General features: G+C 30.2%; 1 protein-coding gene across 1 annotated transcript in view; it reads right to left on the reverse strand.

Moving 5' to 3' along the window:
• LOC107453673 (Neuropeptide-like precursor 1) overlaps positions 1 to 16,402 on the reverse strand; it is a 74,337-nt gene extending 57,935 nt beyond the window's left edge. Inside the window, exon 1 of the mRNA XM_016070584.4 lies at positions 16,212 to 16,402. Within this exon, the coding sequence (XP_015926070.2) occupies positions 16,212 to 16,259 (48 nt within the window). The 5' untranslated portion in view covers positions 16,260 to 16,402. The remainder of the gene's footprint in view (positions 1 to 16,211) is intronic.
• Between the last annotated feature and the right edge of the window lie 314 nt (positions 16,403 to 16,716).

The following is a 16,716-nucleotide window of genomic DNA, read 5'->3' on the forward strand; positions in this document are numbered from 1 at the left end:
TAATATATTTTGCTTTGGCTTTATTGATACAATATCAGAAAGCACTCTGTTTTGCGGATATAATCGTGTGGGCTAAAGAAAAGATTATATCTTCGTTTTTTTCCGGCTTTTTTACCAGTTTTTTAATTAACATTTAATTTTTTTTTTTTTTTTTTAAAAAATAAAATCTAATTTTTTTTTTTACTTATTATTTCCCACCCCTCTTTTTTTTAATATGTCTATAATTTTTCTTTGTTTTATTCTTCATTTTGTACTTATATATATATACATATATACCCCAGCTATTCATCACCGAAACATATACAATTGGTGACCTGCGAACGAATACATATATTTCTGTTTCTGCAAACTGCATTTGAGAAAATTCTACTAGTTAATGGATCACGGAGAAATGCTGGCACGTTTCAAGTTTTAAAATTTTTGGCAAGCCGTGAGTACAATTTGCTTCTATTGTTGGACTTATACATTTCGGATAAATGCAAAAAATGCCCGAATCTACGGAAACTGCTCATCAACAAATTGCTCGTGTCATTGCAAAGCAGCCACCTTTTTGGAGAGCTAATCCAGAATTTTGGTTCAGACAAATTGAAAGTCAGTTCACTCTTGCTGGAGTAACTACAGAGTCAACGAAATTTCACCACGTAGTTTCTGCTCTTCAACCAGAGGAACTAGGGATTATCAGCGATATTGTTATCAGTCCACCTGTGGATGAGCCTTTCACCGCACTTAAAAAAAGATTGTGGGCTCAATATGCTGAATCTGAAGCTCAACGTTAAGGGATTTCGAGGATGCAACTTGGCAACCGCCGTCCTTCAAGACTGCTTCTGGAAAGGCGGAATAAAGCTGGCGCGAGAATTATCGATGAGCTTCTTAAATCTTTATTTTTGCAGAGGTTGCCTACTAATGTTCAACAGATTTTGGCGATTTCCAACGATAACCTGGACAAGCTGGCGGAGATGGCGGATAGTATTATGGCTATGACAACTAACGCGAACTCAGTCAGCGTGGTTGCTGGTTCGACGGAACAGACGGATTTACGGTCTTTATTGACAGCGATCACAGCTCGTCTCTCACGGTTGGAAGCCCGTACAAGTGACCAGTCAAGAAGTACTAGTCAGAAACGCTCTACTAGCCGAAGCCGACAGTCTGCAAATTCACAGTATTGCTGGTACATAAAATATTCAAACAACGAGCGACAAAATGCCGACCTCCATGTTCGTTCCAACCGAAAACTGCTGAGAACTGCTTTGCACTTTATATGCTTCGAACTAAAGTAAGTTGTTATTTGAATAAAAAATAAATTAAAGAATATAATTGTATAACTTTCTCGTCAGTCAATGTCATCCAAATCTAACTCATTGTCTTAACATTTATGCTAATGTCATTGTCTTAAAATTAAAAACTATTATTTTCAAAATTTCTTCTCTCATACGCACTATCAACTGATTTTAGAGAATGAAGAATAAAGCAAAGTTATTTTTGAAATTATTATTTACAGCGAGATATGATAAATAAGTTTTCATCACATCACAATCATCATAGCAAAAAACAGAACAAACAAATTTTGTTTTTAATTATAAAGTATACAAATACCATATGTAAAAATCATCTACTTTATTCCTTAAGATCATTCAATTTAAATTTTTCATTTAAAAAACTAGGATTTGCTTATGAAAAACTATGATTTAGTAACTAAAATTAAATTCTTCTTATTCTAACTTGTATCGATTGTTTTTTTTTCATTATTATATTATTAGAACGAACAGGTATTCTGAAAAAAATGATTCACGTCAAAGGAAATTTTTTATGCATATCTCTTTTTGACTTTTCATAAAAATGCGAACAAGTTAAATCAAATTTTTCATGTTTAAAAATTATAAATGCTACCTGTAAAAATCTGCTAATTTAATTCACAGTTTCATCCCGAGAAAAATGCAATGTTTTTTTTCTTAGTTTTTTCTGTCGCACATTATTCATATTGTTTAAAAAAAATAAAGTTGACTTTGAATGCAAAGTTTTTTAACGTAAGTGGTGGCATTAGGAAAGTGTAAGAAAATAATTCTGAATTTGTAGTAATAATTAAAAATGGTATCGACATTGAAAAGTTTCAACATTTGCAAAGATTGCAGTTTTATTTTGGTACATTCATGTGTTAGTTACGTTTACGCAAATTTCGGTGTCTGCAAGTGGCAAATAAATGCCACACACAGTATAAATTTTGATTCATCTTCTTGGATACGTACATCTTAAATGTGCTAAGTAATTAGTGCAGACAATATTTTATGTCAGGAAACTGGATACAAAACATACTTTTGTTGTATTGGTAAACCTTTTTATAACCGATACAGATTTTTGGGGCTTAGGGCAAATTAGGATATTTTATTACTGGATAGTGGCCAATTTTACCAGGGTATACTTCGGAAAAAGAATTGGAATTTTTTTCAAAAATTAAAAATTTTAAACGTGACAGGTGAGTGTTAAGAAACTTTTGGTGTTGATTCCTCCTACGTATTTCGACATATAACTGAAATTCTCAAGAAATACTTGCCCACAAAATTAGCAAACATGTTTAGTGATAGATAATTCCATTTAAAAATATTCGTTTATAATTATTTATTATTATTTAAAGTTATTTTTCTGCTGAATAGTTCTTAAGAAATTAACATTTAAAAATAGGACTTTATAAGACGTTGTGAAAAATCTATATACATTACAATTAAAAAAAATGTTCCATCATTAGTAAAATAAGCAATTAAAAAATAATTATTCAAATATTTTTTTTAATCAGTTATTTATGCCATTTGTGAAATTAAGTGTGAATATAAATAACAAAAAAATAATTTATTTTAAAAAATGTCATCTGTACATATTAATTAATATGTTTATTGTCTACCTCTTGAGCAATTAAGATTACATCCTAGAGAGCTAAATTCCAGTAATAAGATTAAGAGATTTTAAAGTTATGTTTTTTTCACTCTGCATTACATAAACTTCTAAAAAGTCTACAGCAGGATAATTTTTAATCCTATTAAATTTATTTATTAAAACTTTACTCGGGTAAAAAGTATATTTGCGTTAAAGCTGTTTTGTAATTGGATTATCTGCAATTTCCCTTCTCTTAAAATTCAAATTTTAATTGTCATTACTTCCAGAGGTATTACGTTAACTAAATAATAAAGGTTATACAAATTCTTGAGCAAAATGTTTTAGCTTATTATAGAAAGAGTATAAGAATTTCAAATAGTTATTAATGGGTTTAAGCAAAAGACTAAGAAGCACTTCCTAGTTCAAAAACCGAAAAAAAGCAATCAAATTTTTAAATTAAAAGAACACATTTAGCTTTCACTAAATTATCAGAAAATGGCTAAATGAAAGTTCGTTATTTTAAAAGTGCTTATATAATTGGATTATTAGTTAAAACTCCCCTTGCATTCCTTAGAAAACTATGTTACTATTAAATAAACTGTTTTTAACTTTAAACAATAATAATATTTGTGACAGTTGCAGTAAAACACATTTTTTTAAAAGGTGGAAAAAACTAGGTGAAATTTAAAAAAAAAGAACTTCAAAATTAAAATTAATTTTTAATTTAATTATTACAGGGCAATTTCTCAAAAGTACATGATTTTAAAACTGCTTTATCAATGAAATTATTGCATAAAATTGCCCATTGGTTTTTGTATAATTTTGTTAGACTTAAATGAACTATTCCTAACTTTAATCAATAATTATATCATTAAATTCCTTGTGAGACACATTATTTTTTAAAAAGAAATAGTGGAAAGGAATCAAAAGGTAGTTAAAATATATTTTTACATAAAACAACACATTTCATATGCCCTTAAATATAAGCTGACTTCGTAAACAGCTTCAGTAATGGGATTATTGAATAAAACTACTGATACGTTTGTGAAACTATTATTTTAAAATTAAATAAATTGTTCCTAACATTAAAATACTAGTAATATTTGTTAAAGGCACAATAAAACACAGTATTTTTTTATAAAAATTAATGAAAAGTTGACAGCTAAAATTTATCTTAAAACTTTAACAACGCTTAAATTCATTTTCTAAGGTTAATTGGCGAAGTTCACGAGAATGTTTCATTACACGAGCACTTTCTGAGAAATATCAGTTGAACGCAACATTTTTCCATTTAATTGTAACCAGGGTGGTAATAAAGTTGTTACTTGGAAACATTACTTACTCAAGAGACAGTTATTGATACTTATAATTAATAGTTTCTGGAACAATAATCAATATTTACATTGACTATTGTTCTATAGATCAGTGATTCTTATCTTTTTCACGTCTTCACAAGATTTTAGCAGATAGCATACATTAAAATAAATTAATACAGGTATGTGTCTACATATGAATTAAATAGGGTTAACATTTAAGTTACACCCGCCCCTATTTAAGTATTTATGAAACTAGTGAAAGTATAATCAAAAACGAAATAACATATGGGATATAATTTTGTCAACGCACTAACTCCAATATATAATTAGGCCAAAAGAGTACGTTTTTTTTGCTTTACTTAATTGTTATTTTATCATATTCAAACAAAACAGCCAAACAGTAGATGGTGACTGATGACCATTAAATGTGTTGGGTCACAAAGTCCTCCATGTTTAAAAAACTAATCATACCTCTGGGGGTACTGATTCAGAACTTTCCTTGTCTTCTGGATTGGGTTTAAAATTACAAGGCTACGGAGTTGAGCATCAGTAGTCGTAAACCCAAAACTGAGTCGGCTGTTCAACGACGGTTATAAAATAAAATATAAAAAACAGCCAAATAACCATTAATAATATGGTATCCAAACTGTTAACTAAGAGAAATACCGTTTGTTAACTGTTTTCTCCAAATACAGTTAAAAAACCAGAATTTTATAGCATCAACTAAGCCCACCTAATGAAGCCCCTTAGTTCCTTGCAGCTCATTGCATATTGTAACCGAGAGGACTAATCTGTCAGTCTCATGATCGGTAAAACGGGCGTTCGAATCACAGCGTTAACACCACGATATTTCCTCCACTTCTTTCAACAGCTCCAATGTCCTGTTGAATTCGTTTTTAATGTTTTTGGAGCCAACGTTATAAATGTCTCGAAAACCGTATTATTTTGTATTCATGGTATTATAACCAAACAAGTTGTATAAAGTTTCAAAACTGCAACGATCAATAATGTTCTTTATAGTAAACTATTCAGTTAATTAGATGGACAGACAGCTGCCGGTTATTTTACTATAATTTTAGAATTAAAATTTGACAGTGTGGCATTATTAGTTCGAAGGCTATTTTTAAAGAAGAAAAATTACACTTACTCATTTCTAAAGCATACTTTGAGGCTTTTACAAAGCGCATTGGAAGTGGAAAATTTATTTAAACAAGACAAATCTGAATGCTGTTATTGTTATTATTATTATTATACAGGCCATTAATATTATGTAACGTATATTATGTAATGACATTTTATGTAATGTAATATTATGCTAGATATTCATATAAGGATTCAATCATGAATAGAATTTTTTTGAGAATAAAAAGTGTAGATAAGTAATCCTCGTTAAAGCATTCTATTAACTAATTTCCTACTAAATATTCAGTCTTTTTGTTTGAAAATACAAATATATGTCAAGAAATAATTATTAATTTTTTTTAAAAAGTTAATCTGCTTTGGAACGAAGAATAAGTTTAGATCATTTATATCACTGACAAAAGAGAGGACGATTTGCTAATTTTTAAAAAAAATTTTTACAATTCAGAATTCATTTTAAACTTGTTTCATATTTAAAAATAAGCGTCCATTCGTTTGAAAATAACAATCAAGAAATAATTATTGAAATATTTTAAAAACTTTAGTTTAAAAATTTCCAATTTCACAACATACATATGGTTAACATAAGGAAAGACACTTTGCAAAATTTATTTAATTCTTGCAATTCAAAATTTATTTTAAATTTGTTCCATATAACTGAATCAACTTGTTCGAAAATAAATACATATCGCTTAAAAAAGGTAGGACAATTTTCGAATTTTTCCTACGTTTTTACAAGTGCAATTTCATTTTATATTGAAAAACGAGGATAAATTTATTTGAAAATAGCTATAAATGTCAAGAAATATTTATTGAAAGTTTTCAAGATATTGCTTAGTCCGAAATGTATTAAGTTTAGAGCTTATATATCGCTAACGTGAAGGATAAAGGGAAACCCGAATAAAGTAGTTTCGTCAATCTTGTAGCTTGGTGGTAGTGAGTTCAAATCCTGCATAACCTTGGATATACCTTTGTGATGTTCTTCTCTAATTAGTGCTATCAGTTCTTCAATTTAACAAGTACATATAGGCCACCTTTTCAATGATCACTTAAACTTGCTTACGGTTGTATGATAATAAACAAACCTTAAAAATGTCACTACAAATATTTTTTTAAATTTTCGACAGCTGAATTCATTTAAAGCTTAAGTCATGTTCAAATATAAGTGTCAATTCTTTCAAAAATATCTGTATATTTTAAGATATCTTTATTGCATATTTTCAAAAAAAAAAAAAACTTGTTTAGTCCAAAACACACTGGATTCAAAACATACACTCCTCAAAAGTGAAATTGCAACACCAAGAAATAATGCACGTAGCGTCATGCAAACTTCAGGAGCGATAGTAGTGAGATGGATATGCAAATGATTAAATTTGTGCACGCATCTGATCACGTGGTACGCATATTCGGGCTATAAAGGCCAGCAACTTTCCCTTCTCATAAACGGCATCTGAGGTTCAGCGTAGCATTTGCGACTTTCGAAACAGCGTAGAAAATGCCTCTGAGACGTCGGCGAGCTCAATACCATCAGTTAACGACCGGGGAACGTGACCGTATTATCGAACTCCATGAACTTAGTTTGCCGCTGCCCTCAATAGCAACTTGTGCTGGGCACAACGTGAGTACCATCCAACGTTGTGTCACACGATGGATGTCACGATGGATGTGATGGACACGATGTCACACGTTGTGTCACACGATGGACACGACAGGTGCACGTCAGAGCGCACAGACCGGCGTATTCACCAGTTGACTATTCGAGACCCTTTCTCCACGACACGTGCTATCCGAAGCCGGTTGCCTTCAGGAGCAGGAGGATCTGTGTCCACCCAAACCATACGCAACAGATTGCATGAAGTACAGTTACGTGCACGGGTACCAGCAACAGGGGTACCGTTGACCGCTTTACACAGGGCTAGACGCCTGGCGTGGTGTCATCGTCATCGTACCTGGACCATCCAATGGCATCGGGTATTGTTCACGGATGAATCTCGTTTCTGTCTGTGGAGAAATGACGGCCGTCGACGGGTATGGCGGCGACCCGGAGAACGCTACGAACCAGCCCATTACGCCGAGCGTCACAACGGTCCTACACCGGGCATCATGGTTTGGGGTGGCATAATGTTTGATCGCAGAACGCCCCTGGTACACATTCACGGCAGTTTGACAGCGGACCGCTACGTCACACAAGTTGTGTATCCCGTTGTTCTGCCCTTGTTGCAGGGCGCACCCAACACGGTATTCCAGCAAGACAATGCCAGGCCGCATGTCGCACGGCGAACTCTTAACAGCCTGACTGGATTTGACATCCTTCCCTGGCCGGCAGCCTCTCCAGATCTGAATCCCATAGAACACCTATGGGATCTCATTGGACGTGGCATGAACAGAGGACCAATGGCGCAAACCATCGATGATCTGCGCACAGCAGTGGATGTGGCTTGGCAAAGGTTACCTCAGGCAACCATCAATGGAGTCATTGATAGCATGCCTCGCCGGATTGAGGCCTGTATAGCTGCCCGAGGTGGCCACATTAGATATTGAATAAATTGCTTTATAATGATTTTATTAGTCTGTTTTTTTAATCATTTGCATATCCATCTCACTACTATCGCTCCTGAAATTTGCATGACGCTACGTGCATTATTTCTTGGTGTTGCAATTTCACTTTTGAGGAGTGTATATATTGCCAATGTAATGAGGACAATTTTGGATTTCTTCTTTTAAATAATATTTTGAAATGCGAAATTTATAGGAAACTTATTTCATTTTAAAAAAGGGAGCAACAATTTGCTTTGAAATACCCATGTCTGTCAAAAACTATTTTTATAGAACTTTTAAGAGGAACTTTATTATTCCAACACATGCGAAGTTCAGAGCATACATATCGCTATATTGAGGGAGGATACAGCGAATTTCTTATAATTTTTTACAATATGGCATTCATTTTAAACTTTTTTCATACCAAAGAGTGACTGAATGAGTACAGAGCATACATATTGCTTTCTTAAGAGAGTGTATAGTAGATTATTTTAATCATATAGCAAATTATTTTAAATATTTTATCTTGCGGAATTAATTTCAAACTCATTGAATCATATAAAGAGAGCGTCAGTTTGTTTGAAAACATTATATATACCAAGAAATGATGAAGGTTTTTTAAAGGAACTTAATCAGTTCAAATTATGATAGATTCAAAGCATACATATCGCTAATATAAAGAGGACACTGAGAATTATTATTATTTTTTTTTTTGCGAAATCAGATTAGTTTGAAACTTGTTCCATATTCAAAAGTGAGCTTCAATTTGTTTTAAAATAACTATATATATCAAACCAATATTTGAAATTTTTTAAATGAATTAAATCAGTTCAAAACATGCTAAGTTCAGAGCATACCTATCGCTAACATAAAGGGGAAACATAGTGAATTGTTTTTTATTTTTTGCAATGCGGAATTTACTTCATATTAAGGAATGAGCGTCATTTTGTTTTAATGTACCCACATATATATGTAAATATTATTGAAAATTTTTACGAAGAACTTGTGCAGTCAATAACACTCTATGTTCAGAGAATGTTATGTAATATTGCAAACATGATGAGATGTGTGAGCAGAGAGCGATACGAGCATAAGCATTTTTCCCAATGCGATCATTTTCCTGATGCGAGCATTTTTTTCCTAATTTTTTGCAGCACGGAATTGATTTGAAATTTCTCCATATTAATAGGTGAGCGAAAATTTGTTTTGAAATGCTCATATATGTTACGAAATATTTATGGAAACTTTTTAAGAAGAACTTGTCCAGTCCAAAACAAGCTAAGTTCAGAGCATAGAAATCTCTAACATAAGGCGGTACACTTTGCAAATTCTTTACATTTTATATTTTTGCATTTTAAGAAGAACTTGTCCAGTCCAAAGCATGCTAAGTTCAGAGCATACATATCTCTAACATAAGGCGGTACACTTTGCAAATTTTTTACATTTTATATTTTTGCATTTTAAGCAGAACTTGTCCGGTCCAAAACATGCTATGTTCAGAGCATACATATCTCTAACATAAGGTGGTACACTTTGCAAATTTTTTACATTTTGCGTTGCGTAATTCATTTGAAACCTGTTCCTCATTAAAGAGAGAGCGTCATTTCGTTTGAAAAGAACCATGTGTGCAAAAATGTATTTATTGAAATTTTTTATGTAGAACTTGTTAAGTCAATAACAATAGAGCATAAATATTGCTGATATAAAGGGGGACACTTTACGACTTTTTTCGCAATGTGGAAATGATTTGAAATGCCTTTCATATTAAAAAATGACCGTCAGTTAGTTTCAAAACTCTCATATATGTCAAGAAATATTTGTTAACATTTTTATGAAGAATTAACTATGTCTAAAACATTTTAAAATTAGACCACACATTTTTCTATCATAGGAAAATACACTTTGTAAATATTTCTAAATTTTTTGTAATGCGGAATTCAATTTAATTTTGCAGTATATTAAAAAGTGAGCGTCATTTAGTTTGAAAAAAATCTATATATGTCAAGAAATATTAATTGAAAATATTTTTGAAACTAATTTAATTTTAATCAGTAAAAAACTAGCATATATTAGGGGAACCTATAAGTAAAGTCACTTCGACGCATTAAATATTCGTTACTCTCGTTCATTTTTAATTCCTCTTTTTTCGATCCATTTCGATTGCTTTTCGATCTGGCATTGAAAGGTTGTTGCTAAAGAGGGTGAATACATTATTGATCAAAAATAAAATATTGATAACAAATATCAAATGCCCCGGAACGACATTACTTTCTGGTCCCCCTAATAGTTCAGAGCATAGATATCGCTAACATGAAAGAAAATACTTTGGGATTTTTTTAATAATTTTTTATAGCTGGGAATACATTTGAAACTTAATTTATATTTAAAAAGGAGGCATTATTTTGGTTTAAAATGCCCATATATGTAACGATATATTTATTGAAAACCTTGCATTTTTGTTTATTGTACGATAACTCTGCCTTTTTTTTTTCAAATGATTTGCGTTTATTTTCCGCACTTATTTTCAGCAAATATTCTATTGTTTTGAACTTTGTATAAATAAAACTGCGTGATTCAATTTTATTGCAAAATCGATACTCAACCAGATAGTATACAATTATCTATATTTCTTGTTGTAATTTTTTGTTAAATTGAGTTGACAGACTTTTTTATACGGGTGGACCACTATAGTTTTAAACGTTTTTACTTTTAAATATTATTTCAATAAGTAAGATTTTTACGATAAAAATAGTTTATGATTTTTATTCTCACAGAGACACAAGAGCTGTGGAAGCTCAGAGCACTGAGCGCTCGGCTCCCATTGAGGTGTGACAGGTTCGAACCCCATCGTTGCTGCATCGTCATACGAATGCTGCTCTCGGATCACAGTGACCGCAATTCTGACATCGTTTTTTAATGAAATTTTTTTTTTACATTACAGTACTTATCTGCTTAAAAAGTGCGTCTGTTTTTAAATAACAGTATTTTTCTGTGAAATAAACGGTTTTATACTGGCAACAATAGCTAGCAGTATTTTCTGTAAATTGAATCATCATTGAATTTTCATTCTCTTGATTTACGTAATGCTATTTATCGTAAGTAGTAAAAAAAGATCATTGCTTGCTCAGATTAAAATATTTTCCATTATATTACGCATTTCTTTTAATACGTAGCAATGGAAAAAATATCCGTTAATTATTATTTAAATGAATTCATAAACAGTTATATGCCTTAAGTTATTAAAATATTAACAGCTTTAAAAAGTGATACAGTCATTTGGTGTGTTTGGAACTTGGACCTCTTTTGTTGCGTACATTTCAGACGCAAATGTTAGCAACGGTGTTTTAATTTGATTGATTATACTCATGCTTAACGTTCCTTGTTTTCGAGAAGTTTTGACTATTTTATTTCGATACTAGGAATGTTTTAAAGGTAAGTTTATAAAACTTTACCTACATTTAATTTCATCTTCAAATTGTATGTTTTATAACTTTAGCCACCAGATTCGTAATTTCAAGTTGTGCTGCTTATAAACCTCTTTAAATCCAGTCTTAGAAGGTCCTTTTATGTTTAGTTTACTTTATGTATTGTATTTTCTAAATGATTATTTTCTCTATTTCTAATTTTATTATTTTTTCTGTACGGTGTAATAAGGGTCACCAAGATTTTATTTTCGTAGCTGTATTTTTTTTACCACCGGGATCCAAACTGGGAGCGCGGAAATACAAAAGTGTACTTTAATAAAGAGACTCCCGTAAAAAATGAATTATTTTAAATTTTCTTAGAAATGCTAAAAAAAACTGTTATTGATTTAATTATTCTGTAATATGATTTAAATCATTTATTAGTAATTTTTAAGATTTTTTAATAATATTAATATATTATGTGTAATTTTTAAATACTTCTTTCTTGATTGATCTTGTAAATATCTTGTTCTCAATTTATAGGATTACATTTGTACAACCATATAATAATTAAAAAAATGGTTCCATTTTTTGATAACTCATATGATCCACAACATGAAACAATATTTTTTTCTTTATTTTCAAAGACATAAGACAAAATTTCTTAACTAAAAGCAAACTTAGCATATTTTTAGATATTTAAAGATTAACTACAAAGTTGCTTAAATTTCTAATAATTTTTTTTCGCTTTAAAATGAATGAGAAAATGGAAAACATATATTTCTTTCTATTTTTCTAAATCCATTTTTAAAGAGTCATAAGTTCCTTAAATGTGGTTTTTAATTAGATATGTCTATTTTTTCAATGCATTTGATTTAAAAGTGTTGAGGATTCAATCCTACGAAATAAAAAATAAATAACTGCTTACAATTTAAATTATAAATTATAAACGAATCTTCTTTTAATATCATTAATTAAGCAGACGAAAGGTAGGTATTCCCTTTTTCACTGTAGTTATAAAGAAGTAAAAGTTTTGAGGCGGATGTTTTTAAGAAACCACTTTTCTTTTTTTCGTCTCAAAAATTTTTTCTTTATTTTGCATTGTCTTCAGTAACGCATTTTTGATTGTAATTAAAAACGAATGATTCTTTAATAAGATTAACATAATTTTGTATACGGAATTAAAAAATAATCAATCTAAAGGCATAAACTTTTTTTCACTCTTTCAAATTGAGAGCTTCGAAAGAAAGGATGACGAAGTAATTTGTAAAACTGCAAAATTTGGTCTCCATTAGTTTAGTCAAAATATTAGTAAATCATTTAATTTTTTTAAGGATTTTTTTTAAATTTTTATTTCCTTACCATTCAATGGTTTCTGAATCGAAAATATCACGAATTTTCCTTTATTGTGAGAATTATAAGTTTTTGAAAATCATTAAACCTAAAAAATTTTCAATAATTATTTTTTGCTGTTGAATTTGAAAGTGAATAAATAAATTTTTGCATTATATAGCAATTTCTTATTTCAAAATCCAAATGCTCAAAAAAGTGAGTGAATATTTTTTTGGAAATTACTTTTTATTGCTTTTTAGAATTATTATTATGCTCCCCTACGGGATCTCAGTTTTTTTAAAAATCTCTACTATTTAATTTATCAAGACAAAGCATTACACCATACACTGATTAAATACTGAGGTAAAAACAATCAGATTATGTTAAAATTTATCGTGTATCAAGATTAATCGGCTCAATAATTTTTACCAAAGGGCTTTGGTAAAGATTTTGAAAAATAACGATAAAATATTGTTTTGTAATATGTGATAAAATTCATTAAATGTAATAAATTTCGGCAATTTTATCATGATACCTTAGAAACTCGGCATAAAAGTCATTTATTCGTTTAAATTTGCAATTCAGTTTTGTGTTTTTTACTAAAGGTGTGGTAATAAGAACTATAATTTTGAAAACCAGAATTTCAGGTAAACCGTTACCATGTGAATGAAAAATTACTAAATAAATGATTTGAATAGTGTATAGTTCAGTTTTTATTAGCCAGAACTACAGTTTGTTTTACCAGAAATGTTAGTACCATAGAATACAGTAATTTTATCAGAATTACTGCACCGTATATAGTAAAATCATTGCTCATTACTAAATTAACCATTAAAAATTATTATATAAATTTCAGAAATTTTGTTTCTACATCAAAGGTAAACGATATTTGTCACTGTGTGCGAATTCACAGATATTTAATATGGTTCTATTCAAACTTTTGTGGTTAGAAATTTAAAATATAAAATTTGAAATTAAAGTTCCCCTCAGTGGGCTCATATTTTCTTTAAGTAAAGAAAGAATCTATGACTTTTGTGTTTAACTTGTATTTCCCTCCTATTTTTGCTTGCGTCAAGCTCAATTTTTGACCTTTTGATTTTTTTTACAGGACAGTAACTATAGTATAGCCACCCCATCCAGCTATAGTGCCAGTAAACTAAACATCAATCAATCAATCGTAGAGATTAGCGTAATGCTAAAAGTTTTGATTGTTAACGCTAATTTTTAAGTCAATAATGCAATGGGGTGCCGCGTTGGCTCAGATAGAGCGCTCGCCTTCCAATGAGGTGAACTGGGTTCGATCAGAGCGATAGCTAGCCGATTCGAATTCCGCACTCGGATTGCACCGACCACAGTGCTGACGTGAAATATCCTCAATGGTAGAAGGATCATGGGTTATAATCCCTTTGCAGTCAGACTAACCGTGGGAGTATTTCGTGGTGTTCCTCTTCATGTAACGCTAGTTCGAGTTACTTCCATCAAAAAGTCCTCCACGAAGGCAAATTTTTCCCAATACTTGATCCAGGAGTTCCCTTGTCCTCTGGATTGGGTTCAAAACTTCAAGGTTACGAGATTGAATATTAGCAGTTGTAAACACAAAATTCTGGTCGGCTGTTCAACGACGGTATCATCTGTATTACTTGTTTTATTAAGAGTGAATGAGATATTAAAATTTTGGCTTTATTTTTTAAGAAAAAAACTTCTTGATTTACAACTCTTACAAATATCATTTAGAGATTCAAGAGTATTTCTGTGATGTTAAATAACACTTCATAGTCTAAGGAAAATAATTTGAAAATATTTTTAAAAAATTTCACTAAGAGTTAGAAAAATTCTTTAAGAAATGTATTCCATATACAAAGTAATGTAAAGCGTATAGAATGTAGAATAATATATGTTTCAAGAAGAAATTTAAAGTTTTGAAGGAAAACTTTTTAAAATTTATTTTACTTTTGATCTGAAAAGTATTTTTTGTACGTAAACACATTGTCAACACTTTGAAAACAAATGCTATTTAATAAGCAAGCTCAGAAATTTCCCCTCGACACAGTGTATTTATCTCTTCTTCATAAAAAATAAGTTTCAAATTTTCTTCACTTTCCCATTAATAATAATTATAGAGAAATGGACAAAGCTAAAACTTTAACTTCAACTAATGCTTCATTATTTAATGCTTCTATGTGTCATGTATTTTTAACATAGGGCTATAATTTTAACTAACACTTCAAACAATTTAATTATATAATTTATTCAAGTCCTACCTTTTAAATTAATTAAACATTTCATGTAGAACTGTTAGTACACAGAGATTCTAGTAAAATTACCGTACTGCATGGAAATGATAATTTTTTGGGGGAAAAACTGTATTTTTGGTTTTTGAAACCAAAATGTACGGTATTTAAACCATTCATTTGGTAATTAAGATCATATGGTAACTGCTTACCGGAAATTCTTAAGCAATAGTTCTTATTTGTTTTCAAAATTATAGCTCTTATTACCACTCATTTAGAAAAAAAACCCAACTGAAATATAAATTTATCCGAATAAATGGTTTTGATGCCATGCTCTAAGGTGGTATGCTAAAAAAAAACAATTTTTACCACATTTACCACATTTTGTCACAGAATAAAAAAACATATTTTATTGATAATTTTACCAAAATCATTATCAAAATGCTTCTGTAAAAATTACCAAGCTTTTTGGTGCTCCCATTGAACCAGAAGCACGGTAAATTTTACCATATTCTGGTAGTTTTGACCATACTTGTTTTCAGAGTGTACCAGATATTCAATATTTAACCCTCTAAATTTCACGAGTGATTCATTATTATGATTTTTCCAATTTAAAACTGATTAAAACAAAATTATACCATAGTTTGTGATCATTCTTATTATCTCGATGATTACATACAAGTGTTTAAGAAAGGTAATATAAGAAAGGCAATAAAAGAAAGAAATATGTGGACGATAAAAATGTGTTTTTAAGGGACGATATTTAAATGTTACTGTAAACACTTTGCAGGCTTACAATTTTTACATCATGCATCTTTTCTAAAAGTACATTGACAAAATAAAACTTTCTATATTTTGTGGAAGAATTTGCAAAGTCATTTGCTTAAACTTTAAACTTTTAAGTAAACAAAAAACTTAAAACAAAAATTAATGAATGATACATAAATAAGCTCTAAAATGTAAATATTTTTAAGTAAGTATTATGTTCTTATACATGAAATTTAAATTTATAATCAAATGCAAGAAATTAAACTGACGATATCAATTTTGTAGCAAACAAACAATCTTAAGTTTGTTGATACTTAAACTTTATCATCACTTTTAGCGTTGTTTTCAACTTGCATACAAAATCAAATAATATATCTGGTTTAAATTAAATTTTTTTAAAATCTATTTTGATTTTATTTGGAGCGTTATACACGCATTAAATTGAAATAAAAAAAATTAATTATAGGTGCTTGCTATTAGTGATTCAAAATTGCATTTATCATTTACACAAAGTTGAAATTTTTTTAATAAAACTAAAACAAACATTACGATCATTATTTTGCAATATATTAATCAATGTAGTTTTTCAATGTTACATGTAATAAAAAAATACTTACAATGGCCCATATTCCACAAAGGAACCAAAATAGAACCGCTGATTTCATCGTTTTAAAAGCAAAAATTTTTTAGTTTGAGCGAAAAGGATCCCAGAAAATCGTCCGGATAATTCACAGAGAAGTCTGTACTACAGGTTTATATCCTCTTCCCGGAGTTTTGCTCTTCAACTCCTGATTGGCTTTTTAAAAGTGACGTCATAAGAGTGGGGTGCGTATTTCGGTGAACTGAAATCGAAAAGGGAACGTCTACTCTTTGCAGCTTAAAATTTTTTTGACAATTCTCGATACTTTTTCTCGGAATTTTCTTCATCATCCATAAATACTTTTCATTCATGAAACTAGACTCGGCAGTAGTGCATCAATAAACGCCTCTGCACTTTGCCGGTCTTTAGAGAAGTATCTGCTAAGTAATTATCGATACTACTAAACTATTGATAATTTCTTCAAAGATAAAGATAATTTCAAGGAAATACATGCTATAAAAAGTTCAGAAAATGTTTCATTG

Source organism: Parasteatoda tepidariorum, chromosome X1, assembly GCF_043381705.1.
Source record: "Parasteatoda tepidariorum isolate YZ-2023 chromosome X1, CAS_Ptep_4.0, whole genome shotgun sequence".
Classification (NCBI taxonomy): domain Eukaryota; kingdom Metazoa; phylum Arthropoda; class Arachnida; order Araneae; family Theridiidae; genus Parasteatoda; species Parasteatoda tepidariorum.